At 42.3% G+C, this 26,423-nt stretch overlaps 1 protein-coding gene across 1 annotated transcript in view; it reads left to right on the forward strand.

The window, feature by feature from the left end:
• The window catches only part of CASTOR2 (cytosolic arginine sensor for mTORC1 subunit 2), a 240,720-nt gene that overhangs the window by 106,542 nt on the left and 107,755 nt on the right, over positions 1 to 26,423 (forward strand). The window contains exon 2 of the mRNA XM_082247044.1: positions 26,328 to 26,398. Coding sequence (XP_082103170.1) covers positions 26,328 to 26,398 — 71 coding nt within the window. The remainder of the gene's footprint in view (positions 1 to 26,327; positions 26,399 to 26,423) is intronic.

A 26,423-nucleotide genomic window follows, 5' to 3' on the forward strand; every position in this document is an offset into this window, starting at 1 on the left:
CATTTAGATTCGTAAAAAAGAAAAAGGCTATATGCCTGAAAACTGAGCATTTTCAGACAGTAGTGTGCAAGAGGCCTTACTCTCAGCCTCCTTTACATTTCCAAACTTTTTTTTTTTTTCTGCTGTGATCTGACTTCCTGTTAGAGGATGGCTACTAGTCGCTCTCCAAGGTCCCACTGTTTGTAGGAATGTAGACACCCTCTCTTGCTCTCTTCTGAGATGGAGTAGAAACGATTGACTATGGGATTTGTAGTGTGCGTAGAGAAGTGCGCGTGTGTCCACAGCAATTGTGCAGTACTTGTACCAAAAAGATTAAAGTGGAAGAGGAGAGGATCAGGAGCTCACAGAGGCAAAAGAACACAGGAACAGTTTCATGTTTTCCAATAAACAGTTATTAAACAAAAAAACTATATATATATATATATATATATATATATATATATATATTTATTATTATTTTTATTTTTTTTCAAAAACTTACACATTTGTGTGAAATGTTTTGTTGCCTTTCTTTATATGAGCTGAAGAGGGTGCTATAGCTCATTTTTCTGGCAGAAAGAATATAAACAGGATTATCTTTACATATCATATATATATATCTAGTAATATGCTTAACAGAATGACATGCACCTCGACACATCAACCAATATGCATTCACTTTAATCAATGGTGTCTTTATACTTGGGCGCATAGATGATTACAATGGTATCTGTTAAACATATAAATATATATGCAGTTTAAAGATGTCTACCATGTATTCTATGTGACAGTGCTGCTTTTAAACACATCAGTTAGTTCACGAGTCTCCAGCTACAGCTGTACTGCCATATAACTGGCATCTGTACTGATAAGTTTAATGACATTTGTAATGAGCTGACTTGTAAAGAGTAATCTTGTTGAGCTCATGCATAATATTTGCTGTAGTACAAAGGCTGATTGAGCTGAAAGTTTTTGCAGATAAATGCGCCTAGTGTTCATGAGCCCACTCAGTTGCAAATATGGACTGCACCGCTTTGTGACATGTCAGATTTACAAAGAACACAATGTGGAAATTGTCGGTGTGGGTGTGCGCGTGTGCGTGCACGCTAAGGTGTAGAAGATTCCAGAATGGATTTCAATTCAAAAATGCCTGGACACCGGATTGCAGATTCCGTCCTGCCCAAGCTCCCAGGCCCGATTCAGAAATACAAAATCTGTAAAAAGCATATAACACAGTTTTCTCCATTCACTATAAATATGCCAGAGCTTCTGAAATTGCACCTTTGAGAATCCAGTGTCTTGCTGGGCCTTGCACTATCACAAGTCGTATTTAGGGTGTAGCGTAACATTTTTCAGCTGTCTCCTGTTGTTAATTAGATTGTATTATAAGTGATCTGCTTTGGCTTTTTCACCCTGCCTTGTGCATGCAATGCAAGTATAACGACCTGGGAATCTGTATTGCACATGCATCCACTTTGGTAAGTGATTAAATCCCCGCACACACGGGACATATGCTGGCCGATATCAGGCGGTTAAAAAAAGAAGAAACGGCCAACATTCGAGCCCGTGTGTATGGCACATTGTACGACAGAGGCCGGCCAGCTTCTGTCGTACAAGAATGCTGGATAACCAGCAGCTGACCGACTCCTGATCAGCGCTTTCAGCCAATGGCGGAGAGCGCTAATTGGAGTGTTCTGATAGGGGGGCTGTCAGAACACAACAGAACAGCAGGAGATCGTTAGTACAGCATCTGCAACAGGAGCTGAGATTTCTTTTTTTTTTTTTTTTTCATTCAACCGGGTTGAACGGAAAAAAATGAATAGTGTGTACTAGGCTTTGTTTATGTAGAGTCCATGCGCTATAGAATCTCTGACGAGATTTCTTTAATGAGAGATGTGGTTCTTGCTCTTTTGTACTCCTACACTAAGGTTGGCCATACAGAAGTCATTTTTTCCTCCAACCAGTGGGTTGAGCGAAAGAAAATGACAAATTTTCCCCATTTGTTTGATGTGAATGGGGAAATCTCTCTCACTGAGCTATTGTATTCTGACACGGGTAGACTTCCCCGCCGTCAGAATGCACCGATCAGCACTGCCGGTGAGAGAAAATTTTCCAACAGGCTGATTGTACACAGCTCGATTGACTATCATTCTGCGCTCCTCTTTCACCTCTGTCCTTGTCTGATGATCATTCTTATTCTACTCTCATCTTTCGCCCCTCTGCCTTTGTCCTCTGATCTTTTACGGTGCGTTCATCTTTCACCTTTCGCCTTTCTGCCTTTGTCCTCTGATCATTTTTACTCTGCTCTCATCTTTCACCTCTCTGCCCTTGTCCTCTGATCACTCTTACTCTGCTCTCATCTTTCACCTCTCTGTCCTTGTCCTCTGATCACTCTTACTCTGCTCTCATCTTTCACCTCTCTGTCCTTGTCCTCTGATCTCTTTTACTCTGCTCTCATCTTTCACCTCTCTGTCCTTGTCCTCTGATCACTCTTACTCTGCTCTCATCTTTCACCTCTCTGTCCTTGTCCTCTGATCTCTTTTACTCTGCTCTCATCTTTCACCTCTCTGTCCTTGTCCTCTGATCATTTCTACTCTGCTCTCATCTTTCACCTCTCTGCCCTTGTCCTCTCATTTTTACTCTGCTCTCATCTTTCACCTCTCTGTCCTTGTCCTCTGATCATTTTTACTCTGCTCTCATCTTTCACCTCTCTGCCCTTGTCCTCTGATCATTTTTACTCTGCTCTCATCTTTCACCTCTCTACCCTTGTCCTCTGATCACTCTTACTCTGCTTTCATCTCTCACCTTTCTGCCTTTGTCCTCTGATCACTCTTACTCTGCTTTCATCTCTCACCTTTCTGCCTTTGTCCTCTGATCACTCTTACTCTGCTTTCATCTCTCACCTTTCTGCCTTTGTCCTCTGATCACTCTTACTCTGCTTTCATCTTTCGCCTTTCTGCCTTTGTCCTCTGATCACTCTTACTCTGCTTTCATCTTTCCCCTTTCTGCCTTTGTCCTCTGATCACTCTTACTCTGCTTTCATCTTTCACCTTTCTGCCTTTGTCCTCTAATCACTCTTACTCTGCTTTCATCTTTCCCCTTTCTGCCTTTGTCCTCTGATCACTCTTACTCTGCTTTCATCTTTCCCCTTTCTGCCTTTGTCCTCTGATCACTCTTACTCTGCTTTCATCTTTCCCCTTTCTGCTTTTGTCCTCTGATCATTTTTACTCTGCTCTTTATTTCACCATTCTGTCCTTGTCCGCTGATCACATTTACTCTGCTCTCATCTTTCACCTCTGCCCTTGTCCTCTGATCATCCTTATTCTGCTCTCATCTTTCACCCATCTGTGTTTTGCTGCTGGTCACACTTATTCATCTTTTAACTGTCCTTGTCTGCTGATCATTCTTATTCTCTCATCTTTACCCCTCAGTTGTTGCCTGTTGTTGATCACTCTTATTCTCTCATCTTTCACCTCTCTGTCCTTATCTGCTGATCATTCTATTTGCTCTAATTTTTCACCTCTTTTTTTCCTTGTCTGTTGACCACACATGCCCTGTTTTTCTCATCTTTCACCCCTGCTGCTGATCGCACTCTGTTCTCATCTTTCACCTCTCTGTCCTCTGCTGCTAATCACACCTGTCCCACTTTTTATGCTCTTAACTTTCCACTTTCTGCTCTCCTCTGCTTATCACATATGTTCTTTTCTTTCGGTTCTAATCTTTTATCTGTCTCTGTCCCAGGCTTCTAATCAGCACAGTTATAAATCAAGTAGGGTAGTTCAGCATTCCCTTGACTGTGCATTATTATGGGAGTCTAATGCTTGCTCAGTACTAGCTGACCAATGTGGCATGGCTTTTCTTTTACAGCTAAAGGTAACTGTTGACACTCCATACCTGCCCCACATCCATTCTTTAATGACTCAAGGTTTTTTGCCTGGCATTCTAGGCATAAAGGTAAAAATCCTTCTGTGTGCCACAGCCCCCCAATACTCACCTAAGCTTCCTCTTGATCCAGCGATGTGCATGAGAGCTGAGCTTCTCCCAGGTCTCTTATTCCTCATTGACTGAGACACAGCCAATGACTTCTGCTGCTGCCAATAGCCAATCAGGTGATCGAGTCCCCAGAGAGGCAAGGCTCTCGTGGACATCACTGGATCGAGAGGAGGCTCAGTTAAGTATTTAGGGGGCTGCTGCACACAGGAGGTTTTTTACCTTCATGCATTGAATGCATGAAGGTAACAAACCTTGTGCCTTTACAACCACTTTAATGTAACTTTAAAATAAGCTAGTATGCTCGGTAATAGTATTTTCTTGCTTTTAAGTCAGGAAAATAAAAATACAACTGTGTGCATCATTGGTCTGTTTATGCGCAGATCCTTTTTTCATCGAAGAGGTGAATGGAGATTCTCAGGCAGTTGATGTTAGCTGTTGGATTCAGAGAAAGTGTTGGTGTGGACACCACCAATATTGCCTGGGTAAGGGCAACCCTGAGAACTATCACAGTTTTTTTTTTTTTTTTTTTTTGAGAATGTAACTGGGCAATACAGCTGGCATATTAGATATTAGACCGGTTGTTGTCAACGTCTGAGCTAAAGGGGGATTCAAATGCAGCTGCTGTCATCACCCAAGGCCTACACAATATATGTAATACATGAGAAGACTGTCAGAAATTGCAGACCTAAAAGAGGAAATGAGGGCCAGAGAGTGAGGACGGACTTTATTTTAGGGTGGGAACATGCCGTAGAACACAATATGAAACTAGGAACCTGTTGCATTGTACACATCATATACCAAGGAGGTGCATGAGACACTTGGTCTGCAAGCTGGGCATCAGAGCATAAAGCCTAGTACACACGGGCTGAATGTTGGACAGCATCAGTTGGTTCAATAGAAACCGGCTGACATTCAGCCTGTGTGTACTGCATCCAATCCAACACAAGCCAGCTGGCTTCCGCTGAAGGGACATGACTAGAAAAGGTCTGCCGATTGGCTCCCGATCGGTGCTCTCAGCCAATGTCTGAGAGCACAGACAAGAGTGTTCTGGCTGGGGAGGCCATCTTATTGTCAGAACACAATAGAACAGCAGCTGAGATGGCTGCACTAACATTGCATGGTTAGTACAGCGGCTCCTCCTGAGCTGTCAGTTTTTTTTTTTTTTTCGTTCAGCCCTACTAGACTGTGGTGGGATTTCTCATGCATAGTTTGATAGCTGTATGATCTTTCCCTATCCCACTGTAATTTTAGAAACCTGGAGGTGCCTGAATGTGAGGTTAGCTTTCCAGTTGAGGGTCCTAGTAGTCTTGAATGCTACTAAATATAAACCTGGCCCTGTCCGCTTCACCTCTTCAGTAATCACGTCCTTTACAATGACAGGCCTTGTAGGAGAGGTGCCAGAGGTGAGAGTGGTTGTAAACAACACTCCCTAGTAGGAATACTTGGCAGCTCCAGGTGTCTGCAATCATAGCCATGTCAGGTCACCATCTTTTGTGTGACTTCAGGTATGCTTTAACCCAGGGCTAGACAAACCCCAGGTCGTATTGGCGACTAGAATTAGCGCCCTGGCACCTGGGTTACACTGGCTCAGGTGTTTTGTCGCCAGGCATCCTAAGTCTCCCGCATGTGGGCTGTGGCTACCGGACAATTGCAAGTGCCTTGCCCGCATGCCGGAGACTCCCGCACCTCACACAAGACTTGGGATGTCTGGCGACAGAATGGTGTCTGTCAGCTGTGACAGAACAGGGCCCATGCTTCCTGTATAGTTCCGGCTCCGTCCTGTCATAGGCGGAGTGATATCAAATGCGCTCCACCTGTGAGTGGAGAGATACAGGAAGCATTGGCTCTGCATGCTTCCTCCAGTGCCACTCCTCACACTTCAGCAATTCTTGCCAGCAGGACCCACCGACAGTACCTGCCAGCAGTACCCACCAGCAGGACCCACCGACAGTACCTGCCAGCAGTACCCACCAGCAGGACCCACCGACAGTACCTGCCAGCAGTACCCACCAGCAGGACCCATCGACAGTACCTGCCAGCAGTACCCACCAGCAGGACCCATCGACAGTACCTGCCAGCAGTAAGTCACATGTGCTAGGGGTGCAACTAGCCCCCAGCACATAACTGTAAATATCCCAGCATGTGCAGTGTTTCTGACTCCTACCACGATGACCACTTCAAATCACTGAAGTGGTTGGTGTATTCCTTTCAGACACACGGGTCGAATGTGGGGAAGCAACAACCAGTTCATTAAAAACTGGCCCCTATTGGGCCCGTGTGTATGGCAGCCGGTCTGACAGAAGACGGCCATTCGGCATGCGCAAAAAGAAACCGGCTCCTAGATTTCAAGCAAATTTGTCAAGCCCTGCTTTAACCCGTAGGGAGCAGCTCATATTTTCATTTAGGAAGGTTCTGGCATTGAATATTTTCTAATGCAGAGCTCTTAGTTTATGGAGACCTGTAACATTTGAAGCAGTACTCTACCGTAATCATCCTCTCTGTTCAATTTCCATATGGATTACCATTAAACACTCAGAAGCAAATCATTCTCCATGGCCTCTTCAGAATAAACAGTTTCACTTTGGTGAGCAGTTTCATGTTAATCTAATCTGATAAAGCATGTTCTGTTAATTGTGATAATTGATATGTTTGCCAGATGGCCCTGACATTCCTGAATCAGGACAGACATTTGTTTCAGGGAAGCCTGCAGTTATTCAAGCTTTCTACACGTAACATTACATTATTGTTATTATTTATTGTTAAGGCATTTCCTATGTCTACTAAAGTGACATTTTCAACTTGGATGCTCCAGTGTTAAAAACATATTTTATACCCGGTATAATGGTTACTATCTGTATTTCATGCCACCAGTTCACGGATCTGTCCATTTCCCCCCTAGTCTATGTGGTTGCTTTACCCTGATGACTCCGAATTGGAGAGTGTTAACAGTGCCCACATTTCTGCACACTTTCTAAATACTTGATGAACTGAATGTAATATGACATTATTAACTGTTGATGTCATTCATCCTAAACACACTGTTTTTTTTTTTTTTTTCCCGTTCAACTGACAGATTGCTGTACTAACACATGTTGGTGTTAGTGCAGCAATCTCCCCGCAGTGATATTGTGTTCCCCCCCCCCACCAGAACACACTGGTCAGCACTGGCAGTGCGCACTTATTGTATGCTTGTTTTTCAGCATATCTGAAGTTGGACAGGGGGCTGTACACACAGGCCAAAATTCAGCCGGTTCCTGTTGAATTGACCGTTTTCGAATGACTTCTGGCCCATGCGTACCCGGCATTAGTTACCCATGCCCTGCCCCCTCTTACTGATTTTAGCACTTTGTATAGACACCTCCACTGTTCACCTGCTTTCAAGTTTTATCTGGGGTGCAGAGAATGATGGGGATTTCTAGAAGGTTTATATTTATTTACTTGGAGCAGAAGTAATAACTTTTGCAAACAAAGGTGAAGACAGGGGATTAGGCTACGAAAATATTGCAGGCCAAGTAGAAGTCACAGCGACTGACCTAATACAGGATCAGCTTACATACAGTCTGTTTATTTTGAGCTGATCCTTTAATTAATGTCCCCCAATGCTTTAGTGTGTGGAAAATGAAATACATGTGTGAACTATCTTACCTTTAAAAAGTTTTTGTGTATTTTCTTCCACTGCAATCAGAACATTAATCCTGGTTTAAGAGGGATTTAATAGTGAATCAGTTGCAGCTCACTGGTGAGGTTTCTTTGTGCTTCCCTTCCAATCCACCATCTCCATTTGTTGGATTTGCAGTACTGTGCTGGGCTAACGTAAAGTGGGGTACACACTATAAGAAAATGGGAAGAAAGATTCCATACGAGGCACAATCGTTGGATTCTCGTATAGTGTGTGCACAACTTTTAAAATTCCTTTTTCACAGTGGGTACGGTATTCTTTACTTTGAAAGCGTTTGTTCGGTCTGTAAAAATGGAGCTAATATGACTTTCCCAAAGCCTAGTACACATGGGCCGAATGTTGGGCGAAATTGGCCAGTTCAATAAAAACCGGCCGACATTCGGCCCCAGGGTTTGGCAGCCAGTCCGACAGAAGGCGGCCAAGCATGCTGGAAAACCAGCTCCTGATCGGCGCTGTCACCCTGTCAGAACACAAATGCTCAGCAAGGGGGATAGCCTGTACTAAGATCAGATAGTAAAGTGGCTCCGACCAGGGCTGAGAGTGTTATTTAATTTTTTTCCCCAACCCCCTGGGTTGAATAAAAAAAACTAGGGATATACTAGGCTGAAAAGCTTCAGTCGTTTTATTATCCCAAAGGACATTGTTCTATAAATCACTGTGATATTATGCATTTTAGCAAATCCAAGTCTGTCTTTGTTTTTCCTTTATCAATGGAGTCCTCTACTTTTCAGCCAATTCTCTCTCAAAAAGTGACTAATGTTGCCATCAGGCACTGATATACCTTGATGTTAGAGTTCAGCTTGTATCTCTGAAAGCTTCCCTTGGCTCTTGGTCTACCACTTGCAGTTTCCTTCTGTTCTGGTTGTCCTCTTGCAGCCACATCCAGAGGGGTTGGCTACATTCGCTTAGACCTTAAACTTCTTTATAATATGAGCAACTACTGTAGTCCCAGAAACATCAAGCTGCTTGTTGATGGTCCCATAGCCTTTATCTTTATCCTTGTTGAGAAAGGTCATAATCTTTATCTTTAACATTTTTGTATATGTATACAAGTGTAAGGAAACATGACCGCATCAGAAACATGGCCATGTCCTTAAATACATTGCTTCACTGTAAAGTGTAAGCAATACCTTGAAGATTCTGCATGTCTGAGTGACCCTTTTTCATAGTCTCTGCCAGCGTGCTTAGTAACATTGAACCAATGTCTCCAAACCAGTGGTCTCAAAACTGCGGCCCTTTGCATGCCTTTATCTGGTCCTTGGGACACTATTTTCATCCACTGATGCCAACAATGGGATATAATCCTGCCCACTGACACCAATGAGGGGGCAAAATTCCTCCAAAAGACACCAAAGATGTGGCACAATTCCTCCCAATGATGGGGAGCATTGGTGCACAGCCATTTTCATATCTCTACAGAAACATTCAATCAGGTTCAAGTCTGGCCCACTCAAGGACATTGAGAGAGTTATCCCGTAGCCACTCCTTTGTTATCCTGTAGCCACTCCTTTGTTATCCTGGCTGTGTGCTTAAGCTGGATATACTCTATACAACTTTTGTTGTTAGATTTTCTTTAGATTTACCTTCAACTATGTAGTGCATGGGCCCTCCTGATTGCATACAAATTAAGTGTTTAGGTTTGACCTCATATTCTATGGTTTTGGTAAATCTAAAGGAAAAAAATCTAAAGACAATTGCATAGTGTATATCCAGCTTTAGGGTCGTTGGTTTGTTGGAAGATGAACCTTTGCCCCAGTCTGAGATCCAAAGTGCTCTGGAGCTCGTTTCCATCAAGGATGTCCCTGTACATTGCTGCATTCATCTTTCCCTTGATCCTGACTGGTCATCCAGTTCCTGCCACTGAAAAGCATCTCCCACAGCATGATGCTGCCACTGCCATGCTTCCCTGTAGGGATGGTATTGACCAGGTGATGAGCGGTGCCAGGTTTCCTCCAGACATGATGCCAATCAGGCCAAAATGTTCAATCTTTGTTTCATCAGACTAGAGAGTTTTGTTTCTCATGGCCTGAGAGTCCTTCAGCTGCCTTTTGGCAAACTGCAGGCCTGATTGGTGGAGTGTTGCAAATATGGTTGTTCTTCTGGAAGGTTCTCCTCTCTCCGCAGAGAAATGTTGTTTCTCTGGAGGATATTGTTTGTAGAATTTTGAGGAAAATAATGAATTTAATCCATTTTTGAATAAGGATGTAACATAAAATGTGGAAAAAGTGAAGCGCTGTGAATACTTTCCAGATGCACTGTGTATATCAGTGTTGCTTTAAATGCATGAGTGTTTTTTTTTTTTTTTAATGCAGTGGCAACAGAAAGCGAAAGCATCAGTAAGCATCGTAATGGTTTATTAGCAGTACTAGTAACTTGTAAGTTGTCTTTACGCATTTTTTGACAACCAGGCTCATTTATTTATTACAGCTGTATGTCTGGGCATTGAACTAGAAGTAATACACTTGACTGGAAAAACTTGCTTGATTGAATTTCTGTAAATGTATTGCAGACATGCATAATAAGCAGGGGGTATTTGCATGTGAAAGGAACTGATTTGCATAGTGTTTAGTTTGCCAGGAGCTGCTCAGCAGTCTGTGGTATTAATTGTGCTCCCTAGCATCACACATGTGAAATACGATCGCCCTGTTTTCTCCAAAGTTCACTTGCTACGGTTCACACTGAAGAGCTTTACTGGGAATATTGTTCTGATGTCTAGGTGGAAAGGCAGAACATTTATTAGGATGTGCATGGAATAGTTTGACAGGCAATAGTCATAGTATATACAGTAAGATGGGAAGGGAAATGTCATTATGGATTGTACTATACCATTCTTTTGTTCTATATCTCTAGACATTCCCATTTCTGAGTCCACGTCCTCTGAAAGCCTCCAAATTATTTTGAATGCTGTAAAGCAGGAGCTTTCATATTTGTTCCCAGGAACGTTATGTATGTCAGGGATGGCTGTTTTTGGAAGACCAGAAAGGTATAAAATAATACATCCATTTACCGACTGACATAGTTTAAAATAGTTTTAATAATTTACCTTTAGTAGATTATGTTGTGAAACCCAGGGAATTGTTGGTAAATTCTAGATGAAAGTTTCTCAACCAGGATTCTATGGAACCCTAGGCTCCTCCAGAGGTTCCTTAACCACTTACCGACCAGCCGCCGTAGTTTTACTGCAGTAGATCGGCTCTGTTACGTGAAACGACATATCTGTACGTCACTTAGTGTAATAGATAGTGGAGGCGCGTTCGCGCCGCCGGAGGTGCCCACACACGTGCCAGTTGGCTAGAGGGGGAGCCAATCAGCGAGTCAGGCGGATGCGATGTCGGCTGGACACCCGCGATCGCTCCCCAAGGAGTCCGAAAAGGCGGTCTGCCGATGTAAACATGGCAGACTGCTGTTCTGTCAGTAATGAACACAGGGATCCTGTGTTCCTCTTATTTAGGAACACAGGTCTCTGTGTTCATCCAGCGATTACAACTACCACACAGTTAGAAAGCATCCCCAACACAGTTAACCCTTTGATCGCCCCTGGTGTTAACCTCTGCCAGTGTCATTAGTACAGTAAAAAGAAATAGAACGTATAAGAAATAAGTTATAAAAGTGCACTACTATGTGTACAAATTGACAATGGTATAACATCCAATGTGACAATAAATTAATTGAAAAAACAATAATGCAAACTGTGCATAAAAAATATTATAATGTGAGAGTCTCTTTCATCTGGAAGAAGGTGACCAGAGCCCAAAATGCGTGAAGAAAGTCCAACCGCTGAAGTGACACTAATGTGTATAAACCAGCTAAATTGGCCTCTTACCAAATAACAATCCTAAAAACCTGATGTTAAAACAAAAGTGCAATGGTGATGGTGACACCCGGTGATGAGTGGACTCTTACCACAGATGAGGGAGAATGGAGCATATGCCGTGGTACCAAGGAATCCAATGTTTGGATCAGCCAGGGATGGTGGGATGTCCAGTGGGATGGATGGACCAGAGACGCTTTTTAACTGCACAAGTCCGGAAACTTCCAGAAGTGAAAGTTCCAACAGGAAAAACCACCAGAGAAAGAAGGAACGGACTGATAGTGCATTACCCACAATTTATTGAGTCATAAAAAAAGGTGAAGACTTACAAACATCCGTGGTTTGAACAGCAAGTACTCAGATAAAAATCACGGTCGCCTGCAGTGCGATCCGTGACATGTAGCAGCATGGCTGGCTCCCTCCGACGCGTTTCTACTGAAGAGACGGCTTCTGGGACTGGAGCTACAGCCACGCTGCTCTTCTCCCTACTTAAGTATCAGATAGTACCTGTCACTGCCTATTGCTTCTACAAGGGGTGTTTACATTGCTTGTGACAGCAATAAAAGTTATCACATTTTTATTTATTTTTTTAAAAAATCTGGGCTAAAATTTAAAAAATAAATAGGAAAAAAATAAAAAAGTGAACCTGCGCACGAAAGAAAACGTATACAGAAGTTGTGCCTGCAAATTAAATCGCTGTTGAAACTACACATGTGAGGTTTCACAGCGAACTCTAAACTGGTAACCGTTAAAAAAAAAAAAAAAAAGCATCGGCTATGGAGATTTTTATTGACCGTAGTTTGTCCCCATTCCGCGGGTGTGCGCAATTTTAAACCGTAACATTTTAGGTATCTATTTACTCGGCATGACATCTTTCACAGTATACAAAGAAATGGGCTAACTTTACTGTTTAGTTTTTTTTAAATGCAGTGAAATGTATTTTTTCACCAAAAAAATGGCATTTGAAACTCCGCTGCACAAATACTGCGTGACTAAAAATATTGCAATGACCGCCATTTTATTCTCCAGAGGCTACAAATAATATATATAATGTTTGGGGGTTCTAAGTAATTTTCTAGCAAAAAATACTGATTTTTAACTTGTAAACAAAATGTGTCAGAAATGGGCTTGGTCCTTAAGTGGTTAAGAATTCTTAAATACCTGTGTCCCTTAGGAATTCAGGAAAAAGGTTTTATGGTAAACACAAAAACATAGTTTTGTTTGAAAGATCCTACATGAACTATGATTTATTGTGCTTTAAAATAGTTGTTAAAAGCAGCATTTAAAATATATATTAGTGCAGCTATAATGGAAACATGTCATGGTTCAATGCCATTTTCTTATATTGGTGTTCCTAATTTTCTTTTCTAGCAGAGCCTGAGATGTCTTTTCATGGTAAAGTTTTCTCTGCTTAGTTGGCAGCCGATAACTCACTGAATTTGTTGGACCAAAACCTACCTAATTCACGGATCATGAGCAGCACAGAAACAAAGTGACTAAGCCAGTGTGTTGCTGTAGGAACAAAGCCTGCAGGCAACCTTAACCACTTCTGGACTGGAAGGTTTTCCCCCTTAATGACCAGGCCATTTTTGCGATACGGCACTGCGTTACTTTAACTGATAATTTTGCAGTCGTGCAACCCTGTACCCAAATAAAATTGATGTCCTTTTTTCCCCACAAATAAAGCTTTCTTTTGGTGGTATCACCTTTGCGATTTATATTTTTTACATTTTACATAGTTAATCAAAATGCGTTCTCAGTGAAAAACGTGGCATTGTTTTTCTTTTACTGATTAACCTTCTTTATCACCAGGATATCATTGTTCTAGTTTTATATGTTAGGGTTTCATTAGTAGAGGGAATGTAAAGTCTTTTAATGATTTTTACATATATCTGTTAAAGAGATAAGTGAGTTGTGTAGAAGTAGTCAGTGTGTTAAAGTGGTAAACCTCTGAAATGAAAAATGATCCAAGCATATCCCTGTATAGCAGGGGTCTCCAAAGAGCGCGTTTACTATTCTTCAAACTTTAGGGGGGTCGAACTGTAGCCAGTGGGAGTAGAAAATGACCTGGTGTCAGTGGGAGTAAACAATGCCCCATCTTTGATATTAGGGGGAGTAACAATGCCCTATCGTTGGTTTTGGTTTTACTTTCTGCTATATAACATTCCCAATAAAAAAAAAAAATTGAATTTTTTTTTCTGATTTTAGGCCAATTTGTATTCTGCTACATATTTTTGATAAAACCCCAATTAGTGTATATTGATTGGTGTATCACGTCTACAAGCTAGGGGAAAATTTTATGTCATTTTTATTTATTTTTTATTAGTAATGGCGGTGATCTGTGATTTTTAGTGGGACTTCAACATTGTTGCGGACAGATTGGGCATCTAACTGACATTTTTGACACTTTTGGGGGGACCAGTGACATTACTACAGTAATCAGTGCTAAAAATATGCATTGTTACTGTACTAATGGCACTGGCAGAGAAGGGGCTAACACCAGGGGCAATCAAAGGGTTAATTGTGTCCCTAGGGGGTGCTTTCTAACTGTGTTGGGGATGGATTGCTGCATAAGAGGAACACAGGAGCGAGCCCTGTGTTTAAAACTGACAGAACAGTGGTCTGCCGTGTTTACAACGGCAGACCACCATTCTGTCTCCACGGGGAGCGATCGCGGGTGCCGGCGGTAATCATGGCCGCCGGACCCACTGATCAGCTTTCGCTGCGGCGAATGTGCGCGCGCGCATCCCCCTAGGTATAGATACATCATTTTGCAGGACAGAGCCGACCTGCCGCCATAAAACTAGAGCGACTGGTTGGCAAGTGGTTAAATTGATTGTAAGGTCTTGTGTGTTATTTTTTTTTTTTTAATAATAACAAGCATGTTATACTTACCTCCTGTGCAGTTGGTTTTGCACAGAACAGCTCTGATCCTCCTCGGGTCCCTCTTCGCTTCTGCTTGCCTGGTTTGGCCCCACCCCCTCTCTCTCCTGACTTTAAATGACTGACACGGGAGCCAATGGTGCCAATGGTGCCACGGTGGTGTCCCAGCCAATCAGGAGGGAGAGTCCCAGATGGCTAAGTGACTCGTGGATATCGCTGGACAGAGATGAGGCTCAGGTAAGTATTAGGGGGTGTTGGGGCGGCTGCTACACACAGAAGGCTTTTTATCTTAATGCATTAAAATAAAAAAAACCTTCCTGACTTTGCAACTCCTTTAACCACTTTACCTCCGCTCACATGGAGGCTACTGCGGCAAAGTGCCGCGATCCCATCCAGCGACGTAGACCTACGTCGCTGGACTCCGCCCCTTGTGGGCGGCGCTCGTGCGCCGCCGGAGGCTCGCTCCCGCTGTGTTCATTCACAGCGGGAGTCGGGCCAGCGGAGGAGCAGCGGCGATTGCCGCTGCTCTGCCCCGATCGTCGGGGATCGAGTCTGGAGATCCGCCCGCTGTGTGTAAACACAGCGGGCGGATCTCCATAGTGACAGGGACTGACAGATCGGAGTGTCAAAAATCGCAGATCACCGCCATTACGCGTTTAAAAAAAAAACACCAAAAATGACAGAAATCTTTCCCTTAGTTAGTAAACGCAATAACTTTTGCGCAAACCAATCAAAATACGCTTATTGTGATTTTTTTTACTAAACATAGGTAGCAGAAAACAAATTGGCCAAAAATTTTAAAAAAATTAGATTTTTACATTTTTTTGGGGGGGAATTTCATATAAAAAAATGTGAAAAATATTGTTATTTTTTCAAAATAAACGCTCTTTTTTTGTTTATAGCACAAAAAGTAAAAATTGCACAGGTGATCAAATACCACCAAAAGAAAGCTCTGTTTGTGGGAAAAAAAGGACGTAAATTTCGTTTGGGTACGGCGTCGCACGACCGCGCAATTGTCAGTTAAAGTCGCACAGCGCCGATTCGCAAAAAGTGGCCTGGACGGAAGACCGCAAAATCCTCCGGTGGTAAAGTGGTTAAAGTGTATGGCAGGTCAAAATAAAAATAAAAAAAAAGAACATTTAGTACACCTCTGAAATACATGCATATTTCCCCATGTTTTATACGTTAAAAGACCATGATTGCCAGAAATACAATCCACTTCTAAAGCAGGCCATACATGGGTCGAATTCTGAAGGAATTTTCCTGCAAAAATCATAACTAAGAATTTTTTTTTCTAATTTTGCACCATTAGTGGGCTGCGGCAATGGCTGATTTTCGTGCGGCCATCTAATTTAGGTGTTTGGGCATGTTGGAAGTTTTTGGAAAAACAAACTCCTTTCTAATCAATGATGGGAAAATCGTGCAAGAAACATAATTGAAAAAGAAATGTGCATGAGGGCAAGAAAAGAAGATTCCCGGCCACAGAAATTCTTTTCTGTAGCAACATGAGTAAAAGTGAAGGCTTGATTGGTCGAATTCTGAAATCAATAGTGGCACCATTGGATCACAAAACGCACAAAATTTCTGATTTTTGAAAGAAAATTCATCCGGAATTCAAGCCATGTATGGCCTGTATAAGTGTAAAGCAAATGTTAACGGCTGAACACAATTTTGCAACTTTGACATGTGCTAGTAAATGTTTACATATCATTGTAACCTTTTTGTGTATTCAGGTGAATGATACCTTGTTTTTTTTTTAGGAAAAATTGGGCTTTCATTTGGTGGTAAATGGTAATAGTCATCTCCTGATTTTTTTTTTTTTCATTACCTAAGGAAACCTGCGCCAAATTAGTAAAAAAGCATTTATTTATTTTTTTTAAATTTAGCTGTATATTTCTTGGTATTACCATATTTTACCACCAAAGAATAACCCAAAATAAATTCTCCTGCTCCTGATTATTGAAAAGTTACCACATATGTGTAGGTTAGTCATGGTTTGTACCCATAGTAGGACCTAGAAGCACTGGTGTGCATTTTCCTTTATTTATTCTACCTAAAACATACTGACATTAACTGACACACTGAAAAAAAAAAAAAAAATCCTGCCAAAAATATACTTTTTCCTTGCCCTTTGACCGTTGCCCCTAACACTAACCTTGGCACTGACCTAGATCTAACCTTGATCTATTTTTTTTATTTTTTTATATTTTTTTAATTTACAAAGTACTGTATCTTCCTCTCCGTTCAGAAGAGTAAGTAAACATGACGACTGATCACTGTTCTAGTTGATCAGAGGCTATCACAGCGAACAGGGGACCCTGAAGAGGGAGCCCCAGGTCCCGATCGTTCGTAGGAGACAGTCTCTGTTCTGGGAGCACGCTGTGTGACAAAACCAAACTCTTTTAAAGCCTAACTCCAGGTTTGATTTAGCTTTACCGAGCTGGACGATGGCAAGAGTTTTCTGAATTGTTGCATTGTTGTATGCTCCTCTTTGAGGCTGATGCTAGACTGCTTATGGTTGCTGTTCTGATGTTTCTGAATGAATAAATATGGCTTTGTGTATGCTTGACCCTGCTATCTTGCTATGCAGCTCTCTTCTAAATAATTGTTTCATTCTTTTCTTCATCCCGCTACTCATTTCAGTTCTTTACATGTTACCCCTATCTCTGAATAATTGACTGTTTATTGTAACACCAGAAAGCACTAACAATACTGGTTTACATAGGAGAAGCCAGGGGTGGCATCAGTTCCTCTTTGTTACTTGCACCGTTTATAAGAAATTTACATTGCATGCAGTCGATGATGTCATTGGCGCATGTGCTCTGAAGGAAGAGCCGTCTGTGCCACTTCTTCAGAGCTCTGTGCCGTGACCAGCAGCTCCCTGGGGCATTGGGCATGCGCGGGAATGAAGTCATGCGGCTTCGGCCGGTAGCACAGCCAGAGTCCGCAGACCCAAAATCAAGATGGATGAAGATGGATGCGGCCTCCATCGGTGCTGAGGAGGGCTTAGTTTGCAGGGAAGGGTCACATAATGTGCTAGTATGCGTACTAGCACGTTATGCATTTACGTTGCAGGTAAACAAAAAGAACATTTTTTTTCAAGACTTAAGCCCCGTACACACGCGTCGATAATTGGCTGTGAATTTTCGGCCAACGTCCGATCGGCCGATTTTTGGCTTGTTAGTATGATGCTTCCGACAACCGACTCCGACTTTTCGACCGAAAACAATCTGGTGTGCAGGCTATAAAATTTTCTGTTGGCCGATTTTCTGTCAGTCAGTACAGATCTTGGCAGACAAAAATCTGATGAGCAAGACTGGGCATGCTCAGAGAAGAAAAAACACACGGAAAGTAAACCAACACATGACATCACTTCTGAAGTAGATTTTTATTGGCTGAGAAAATTAGTGTGCAGTCCAGGCACATTCCAACCAACAAAACACCACTCTGGACAAAAGTCGGCCGATCGGTCGGCCGATAATCGTTGCGTGTGTACGAGGCATAACTACCTCTTTAAGCAGTGTATGGTTGCTTACATTTGATATAACACTATTATTCCAGTATAACCACTTTGTAATAACCGTTTTATTGACTGAAGGGCATTCCATTGTTTTTCATCAACATCTAAGTTCAAAAGACAAAGTACCTTTCAGTAAATGCTACAGTAGTTAATCAAAATGCGTTCTCAGTGAAAAACGTGCCATTGTTTTTCTTTTACTGTTTAACCTTCTTTATCACCAGGATATCATTGTTCTAGTTTTATATGTTAGGTTATGGTTTAATTAGTAGAGGGAATGTAAAGTCTTTTAATGATTTTTACATATATCTGTTAAAGAGATAAGTGAGTTGTGTAGAAGTAGTCAGTGTGTTAAAGTGGTAAACCTCTGAAATGAAAAATGATCCAAGCATATCCCTGTATAGCAGGGGTCTCCAAAGAGCGCGTTTACTATTCTTCAAACTTTAGGGGGGTCGAACTGTAGCTAGTGGGAGTAGAAAATGACCTGGTGTCAGTGGGAGTAAACAATGCCCCATCTTTGATATTAGGGGGAGTAACAATGCCCTATCGTTGGTTTTGGCGGGAGGAAGAGTGCCCATCATTGGTGTCAGTGGGAAGAATAGCCCTCCCATCATTGGTATCAGTGGGAGAAATAGCACCCTATCATTGGTTTTAGTGGGAGGAAGTGCCCATCATTGTTAGTGGGAGGAATAGTGTCACATCGTTGGTTTGGTTTCACTGGGAGGAATAGTGCCTATTATTTGTTTCAGTGGGAGGACTAGCCCCCCATCTTTGGTATTAGGGGAAGGAATAGCACCCCATCATTGGTTTCATTGGGAGGAATCGTGCCCCATCATTGGTGTCATCGGGAGGAATAGCACCCCATCGTTGGTTTAAGTCGGAGGAACAGTGCCCATCATTGGTGTCAGTGGGAGGAATAGCGCCCCATCATTGGTTTCATTGGGAGGAATAGCGCCCCATCATTGGTATTAGTGGGAGGGATAGCACCCCTTCATTGGTGTCAGTGGGAGGAATAGTGCTCCATCATTGGTGTCAGTAGGAGGAATAGTGCTCCATCATTGATGTTAGTAGGAAGAATAGAGTGGCAGGAATTATTGTCTACTGTGGCTGACAGTAGGGGGAATCCAAGGGCTGGCAAAAAGCAAGCAAAGGGCCACATCTGGCCCCTGGGCCGCAGTTTGGAGACAACAGTATGTACTTGCCTCATTCCAAAGCACCTAGTATGTTTTCTGTCTCCTCGCTCTTCCCTTTGATATCTGCACCACAATATCTTGGGAGACAGCCCTTCCCCTCCAGCACACAGGAGGTGATTGACAGTCTCAGCTGTGCATGTTTCCCTTATAGACTGTGTAGAGGGTTGTGTGTCCTTTCCCTCCATGTAGCATGGTTTTTTCCATCCCTGTGTATCACCTGATACTTGTCACTTCATTGGGTATGTGTAAAAAATGATAACCACTTTATTTTTGTCTGGAGTTCTGCATTAAATATAATGTAATCCCCTACTCAAAAAATTGCCCTGGTTATTAGATGTTTGCTACTTCAATAATAAAATTATCATATAGCTCGATAATGGAACCATTGCGGCAAACATTTTGAGACAAAAGCTATGTCCGTATTTATCTGCTTTTCCTATACTTGAAGTTGGAAGACTCTTCATGCATGATCCTGCACTTTTCTCTTGGTCATGCAACCCGACTTAGCCAGGCCTTCTGGGGCTTTTTCATAAATGTTAAGTTAAACACTGATGAAAGAAAGCAGCCTCTTTCACCAGGCCTCATGACTATTTAATTACGTGGAGCTACCCGGAGATGAAAACATATCACTGAGTTATTCAGGCCATCTAGCCATCAGACTGCATATTAAACTGACTTGGAAAGCAGGGTTTTTTACAACATGCTTTATTGGAACCCGTAAAATGTTCATTTTCTTTCCTCTCCATGATTATGAATACTGAGCGATTAAGTCTTGTTGTTTCTTAGCGTGCATATTAAAAAAAGCTCTTTATCAGGTTAAATCTCACATTTTATGGCTCTGATTTTGAAATGCAAATTGCTTTATGAATTATTTTGTAAATAATCTCAGTGGTGGCTGCGCAAAATATCGAAGACACTTGTAGATAAGAAAGTACTTTTTAAGTATTATGCTTTATTGTAGATTTGTATTTTATAAAACAAGAGCTACTTACTGTACATACCATCTAAAATACGAATATAGTATGTATCTGAAATGTTAGCAAGGAAGAATAATGTATAATTAGCTTTTTGTTCTAGTTAAAATATCCATCCAGCGAGTATGTAGTTATGGATCTAAGTGTAACATTTAGTCTGAATTTTATAAAAATAATTTCTGATGTAATGTCACATTTCAGATGCTTTCTAGGTTATATTTTATTAGGTCATTCTATGGACAGCTTTGTTGATTCCCACTCTAGTGCCTTGCTATTTATAAAGGAGTTAGTCTGAACCTCTGCTTAAAGTGAAATTCCATCTAACTAAGCTTAAAACATCTCCCACCCCCGTCCTGACTCCAATTTTTTCTACCCTGTAGAAAGAAGATACTTAACCTATTCTCCAGGTGCTCTGGTCTGGTCATGTGATCTCCTCAGTTCCCGGCTTCAATGGCTAGAAAGCCTGGGCAGTGATTTCACCCATTGCCTTGCTTTTGGGCATCCGTTGTCATTTGTCACTCCTCTTTCTTGAAGGCGGCCGCTGGGAGCTGATCACATGACCAGACCGGAGCACCAAATAGCATCAGCATCTTCCTTCTAGTAGTTAGTATAAAATCTAGACGAAGGGAAGGAACCTGGATTTCCACTTTTAACAACTCCAGAAGAAATCATTAATTGAGGCTGCTCGGGCTTTCTTATAGCCAAGTTAAGCTCACTGATAGACTTAGTATAAAAGTAAAAAGGAAATATAGTATGTTCATTTTTTATTTTTTTGTCAAGTTTTAGTTTCCATTAGGTTTCACACTGCTCAGTCTAAAGTTTGTCTGACAAAACCAGCCACTAAGCAGTCTTTTATGCTGATTTAGATAACCCTTAGTGCTCTAGGAATCTTTTGCCAGGTATTAACCACTTGCCGCCAAATCGTGTACCTGTACATCATTTGACTTCAAGTGGTTGTACCTGGTACTGTTTTTTTTTTTTTTTTTAGAGATGACGTGGGCTCTCTTGTAATAACAACGGATGCGGCTAAGCACCTGCTCAGCTATCATTACAAGCAGCGGGAGGGGAAATCCCCTACCTCCCCTGCCACCTTCCGCTGCTCTGCCGTCCCATCGGGAGCCCCGAGTAGCCAGAGACCTGAATAGAGCTGGAATTTGCTTTGATTGGGTATCTGATATGGTAACCTGGAAGCAGCGCCATGACATCACTTCGGTTTACTGGAACATTAAAGGCGCTAGTTTTAAAAAATTGGAAGTGTTCAAAAACACTGATCTTGGTGTGCTAAATGCTTTTAAGTGCAAAGGAGGGATCTAGGGCTTATCGCCCTCAGATCCCTAAATAAAGACTACCTGTCACGTGCCTATTGCTGTCACATGGATGTTTACATTCCTTGTGACAGCAATAAAATTGATAAATAAAAATGTAAAGCAACAGTGTAAAAAAAATATATATATCCGTAAATGTACTCGCACAGGAAACAGGGTTTAAGCTATACTCCAGATGGTACAGGACTCCGGAATTACTGCACACGTTTTCCTCAACGAATTCCCCCTTATGTTGGAGATGTGGGAAACATCAGGGGTCTTTACTACACATTTGGTGGGAATGTCCCATCATCCGGCCGTTCTGGCAGGAGGTCCAGCCTTAATCCCTCGCATCACTACTTACACGCCTGACTTCACTCCGGCGCAATACCTCCTACACCATACGTCTTTATCTTTTGCCAGTTACAAGAAATCCCTCACGTTACACCTGATTAATGCGGCCAGAATGTGTGTGCCCTGCCGTTGGCTATCCACTTCTTCCCCTACCATTGCAGAGTGGATGCGGGGGATCCAGCGAGTGGCTGAGATGGAAGATATTGTCGCACAAGGCAGGGACTCCCACCACAAATACTACACGTCTTGGGCTCCCTGGATACATTTAAGGACGTTGCTCGATTTCCAGACTCTGATTTCTTAATCACCGATACTCTCCCTTTCTCTGGATGCCTTCCACACAGTGGCAACTCAAAGCCACCTGCATACTCATGCAGGAACCTTCAGGCCTCTTTGCCTCACTTCTCCTTGCTTTCTTTCCCCCTTTACTACCAAGTGCCCTTTTCTTACCCTCCCTCACTACCCTCATGTGGTTTGCCCTTTTAGTCATCCCACCCCTCCCCCCATATACCACCCCCCCCCCCCCATACCACTGCTCCCCTGTCTAGAACTCCAGACTGCCGGATGGTAGTCTTTCCCTCCCCACCGACAGCATATACCGGTGTCCCCAGTACGAAACGCCTTCGCCAGGACTTACACATTTTTGGTGGGGGCTCCCTATTCCTTGGTACAGCAAGCTCCCCGTGGGGGTGCCGGGGACAGGGTAACCCCACCGAAGCTTAGACTTAGCGTTCCTACCCCGGTTCCCGCTGATGAAGGGGACACGTGACAGGGTTATACCCTTCACACTTGACTTCCGCATATCCCCGCATGTCCTTCCTTATCTTCTTTTTTTTTTTTCTGGTATGCGGTTGGGATATTTTCACATTGCTGTTGTATTTTTTCTTGTTACTATCCTAATTGTATGCCATGCCTTAAGTTTAAAAGGTTTCAAGGCTTTATTCTCCATACCTTATATACACCTGCTATGTTCTTGTATTTTGTAATGTGCCTTATTTCAATAAAACGTTTTGAGGAAAAAAAAAAATATATAGATATATAGATAGATATATATAGATATATATATATATCTATATATATAAATATATATAAAACTTGGAAAAAAAAAAAAAAAAGAATTGCCCCTGTGCTAGTGCGCAAAGGTGAACTGTGCATCGGTCCCGAATGCACGCAAACCACGATCGTCCTACACATGTGAGGTATCACAATGAAACATCAGATCATGGGCAGTAATTCGAACACTAGACCACCTCTGTTCCTGTAAAGGCTTTTAAAGCATCGCCTATGAATAGGCATTGTGCGGGCGTGTGCAATTTTCAAGCGTGACATGTTTGATATCTATTTACTGTGCGTGACATCATCTTTTATATTTTACAAAAATTGGGTTTAATTATTGTAGTTTTTTTTTAATTGAAGTTTTAAAAAGTGCATTTTTTTCCCAAAAGCTGCATTTAAAAAACGGCTGCGCAAATGGCGTGTGACACCAAAAAAAATTGCAAAACCCACCAATTTATTCTTTAGGGCCTCTACTTTAAAAAAATAATAATAATATAATTTTTTGGGGGGTTCTAACTAATTTTCTAGAAGAATAAAAAAACTGATTACATGTAAAAAAAAGTGCCAGAAAATGTTTGAAAAATGTAATGCAAAAAAAAAAAAACCTTTATAATTTCCCAGTATTAGAGGCATACCTACAGACATAAGAGTTTTTTTTTTTTTGTCACCGTGAACTGTACAGCTAGATTGGGGAACATTCGTATGCCTATTAGCCCTTCCTAGGTGATCATGCTTACAGCACTCTTCCTCTACTCTTTGTGCTAAATCTGCAAGTTTGCCAGATTACCGTTACTAGTAACTCTAACTCTAAAGTGTGGGAATTTAAAATAACAAACGCATATACTCACCTAGGTGAATGCAGTATCAGTCCGAAGGTGCATCTGTCCCCCACCACCTCTAGGACTGAGAATGGAGTGATCAAAGATGGCTAATCACTCAGTTCTTAGTCTTTAGTCAACAGAGAACTGTAACTGTCAGCGGCTCTGTGCTCTGCCCCTCTAGCGCTCACTGCAGCGCTAGGCTGTGAAGGGGGCCCTCAGCGGTGCACTGAGAGGCTTAGCCAGCTGCTGATCAGGGATCTGGGTGAATCCCAATATTATAGTCAAGATCTCTTCAGAACCTGGACTGGCTGAATGACGTCAGTGGACTTCAGGCTGTTTTCGGCTGAATATGGGTCACAGGAGTGCAGAATTAAGTGATCCACAGAAGTACGGCCAAAAGAACTTTGGCCCTACTTCTCTTTTAAGGGTTAATTCACACCAGGTGAGTTCAGCTGCATTGTTCAATGCAGGCCCAACACAAGCGCACATAGAAAAACAATTGTTCCCTATGTACCCTGTGCACACCCTACGTGTGTCGGTGTTTGTGCATTTTTGCGCATTGCAATACCTGTCACCACGTGTCAATGCACTGCTGAATAATGTTTGTTGAATTGTTTGCTTGCAATTTTAATTAACTTAAGAAAAAAAAAAAAAAAGAGAGAGAAAAAAAAAGTCAAGCATGCAATGTGTTGTAACAGCACATCAGACCAGCCCTATACAATGCAGACCAGCACGCATGCATTATACAGAGCATAATAGGCCTGACCTGGTGTGAATACGTCCTCCGTTGAGTGACTGCATTGTCACACATATATCAGTGTTAACCTTTTTTTACCTAAACAATAAAGCCTGACTAACTGTGTTTTTGAATAAAGTGACTGAGCTGGGCCCCTGCTTACATGGTTTAATTGATGAAAATATAGATTAAGAGCTTACTGAGAAATGTGGGGAACTGCCAAACATCGCAATTATTCCCACTTTCATTACAGAGATGATTGAGTGCACGGTGGAAGGAGGGAGAGGGAAGAGGCGAGGCATGCAGCACTGATACTGTTTATCATGGGTTGAGTTTTTTGTCTCGGCAAGGTTCTGCTGATCTAATAATACATGTGATCTACATTCTGCAAGCTGCCAAGATAAAAAGAAAAAGAAAAACAAGGCATATGTTTTCTAACAGTCAAACATTGCAAGGCTGCCAGGGAGGCCATGATGCTGAAAGACTAACAGGCATACTCTGAATATATATCCATTAACGTGGTTGTAAAGGGTGAAGGTTTTGTTGGCTATTGAGACGATGGGACTGAGCCACGTTCTGTCCCATAGACACACACAGACAGCTCAGGAGCGAGCACATGTGTGTGCACTCGGCAATGAGGAGGGGCTAGAAGCACTGGCTGGGGACCAGAGAAGAGGAGGATTGGGGCTGCTTTGTGCAAAAACCATTGCACTGGGCAGGTTAGTATGATGTGTTTATTATTTTAAAGAACCTTTAGAACCACTTTCAGGACCTTGTTGACAGATATATATTGGGGGGAGGGGGGGGTACAGAGCAAAATTCTGATGTTTCTTTTACAAATCAGTTTGGAAACATTCTTAAAGCCTACATTTCCCATTTCCAGAACAGTGTAGTGGCCTCAGTAGTTATTCAAAACTGTGCAGCTTTGCAAAATGTTCATTCTTTTGTTTTACCTGTAGGCCATTGGGGCCACCCTGTAAACCTGGCTGAAAAATGCAGTATTCCTCATGTCCTGGCTTGTTGCTGGTGGGAGTGCACATTCAATTGGTTTCCACATCCTAGCAACAAAACAGTCCTAAAGCCAGCCATAGAATACTGTTTGGAGTCATGTTTTGTTATGTATTGTCCGGGTACGGAGTGCGGTTTCGCAGGCTACCCCCTTTCTCTTGCCTATGTTTTCTACATTTTCTATTTTATGTTGTACTACTGCAATGTGTTGTTTAAAATCAATAAAAACTATTGAATACTAAAGCCAGCCATAGATGATTTGAATCTTGGCCCCATCAACAGGGACCAGCCTGGATTCAAACCATCTATGGACAGGCTGATTGTACTCAAGTCTATCCATCGGTTGCCTTGGGTACAACCAACATGTTGGATTTTTACATGTCATTATCACGGTGTTTTCCCAGCCAGGACGGCTCTACCTGCATCCCCTCTGGGAGAACACAATACCTGTGACAGGATTCCCCCCATCTACACAGGAATCGAGTGGCCGGCCTTAGACTGATTACAAAAGCAAGTTGAATCCCTCTGAAAGCATGTGGCATTTGCCTGTCTGCAGAAGCCCTTGTTGAGCAGGATTTCCGTATCGGCTGCTGTGGTTTCTCCTGCCAGCCCCTAGTCACTGCAGGGTACAATATTGATGTGTAGGTGCCAGCAGCAGGAACCTCCAGTGGGCGAGAGGGACCTAGTATTCTGCACATCTGGAACTGGAGCTTGGCTATTTAGTCTGCATTTACTGTAAGGAACTAGAACCATATAGACAAAACAGTTTGTTCAAATTGTCCTACGGCTGCTGTGGTTCCTCCTGCCAGCCCCTAGTCACTGCAGGATACAATATTGATGTGTAGGTGCCAGCAGCAGGAACCTCAGTTGTCCAGAGGGACCTAGTATTCTGCACATCTGGAACTGGAGCTTGGCTATTTAGTCTGCATTTACTGTAAGGAACTAGAACCATATAGACAAAACAGTTTGTTCAAATTGTCCTACAGACATAAATACATTTCTTTTTTTCTTTTTCCCAGGTGCAAGTTTTTCAGTCTTACAGAAACTCCAGAGGACTATACTATCATAGTTGATGAAGAAGGCTTTTTAGGTAAGATTCTGAAATCCATTTCTTT

The sequence above is a fragment of the Pelophylax lessonae genome (assembly GCF_965119305.1).
Source record: "Pelophylax lessonae genome assembly, chromosome: 2".
NCBI lineage: Eukaryota > Metazoa > Chordata > Amphibia > Anura > Ranidae > Pelophylax > Pelophylax lessonae.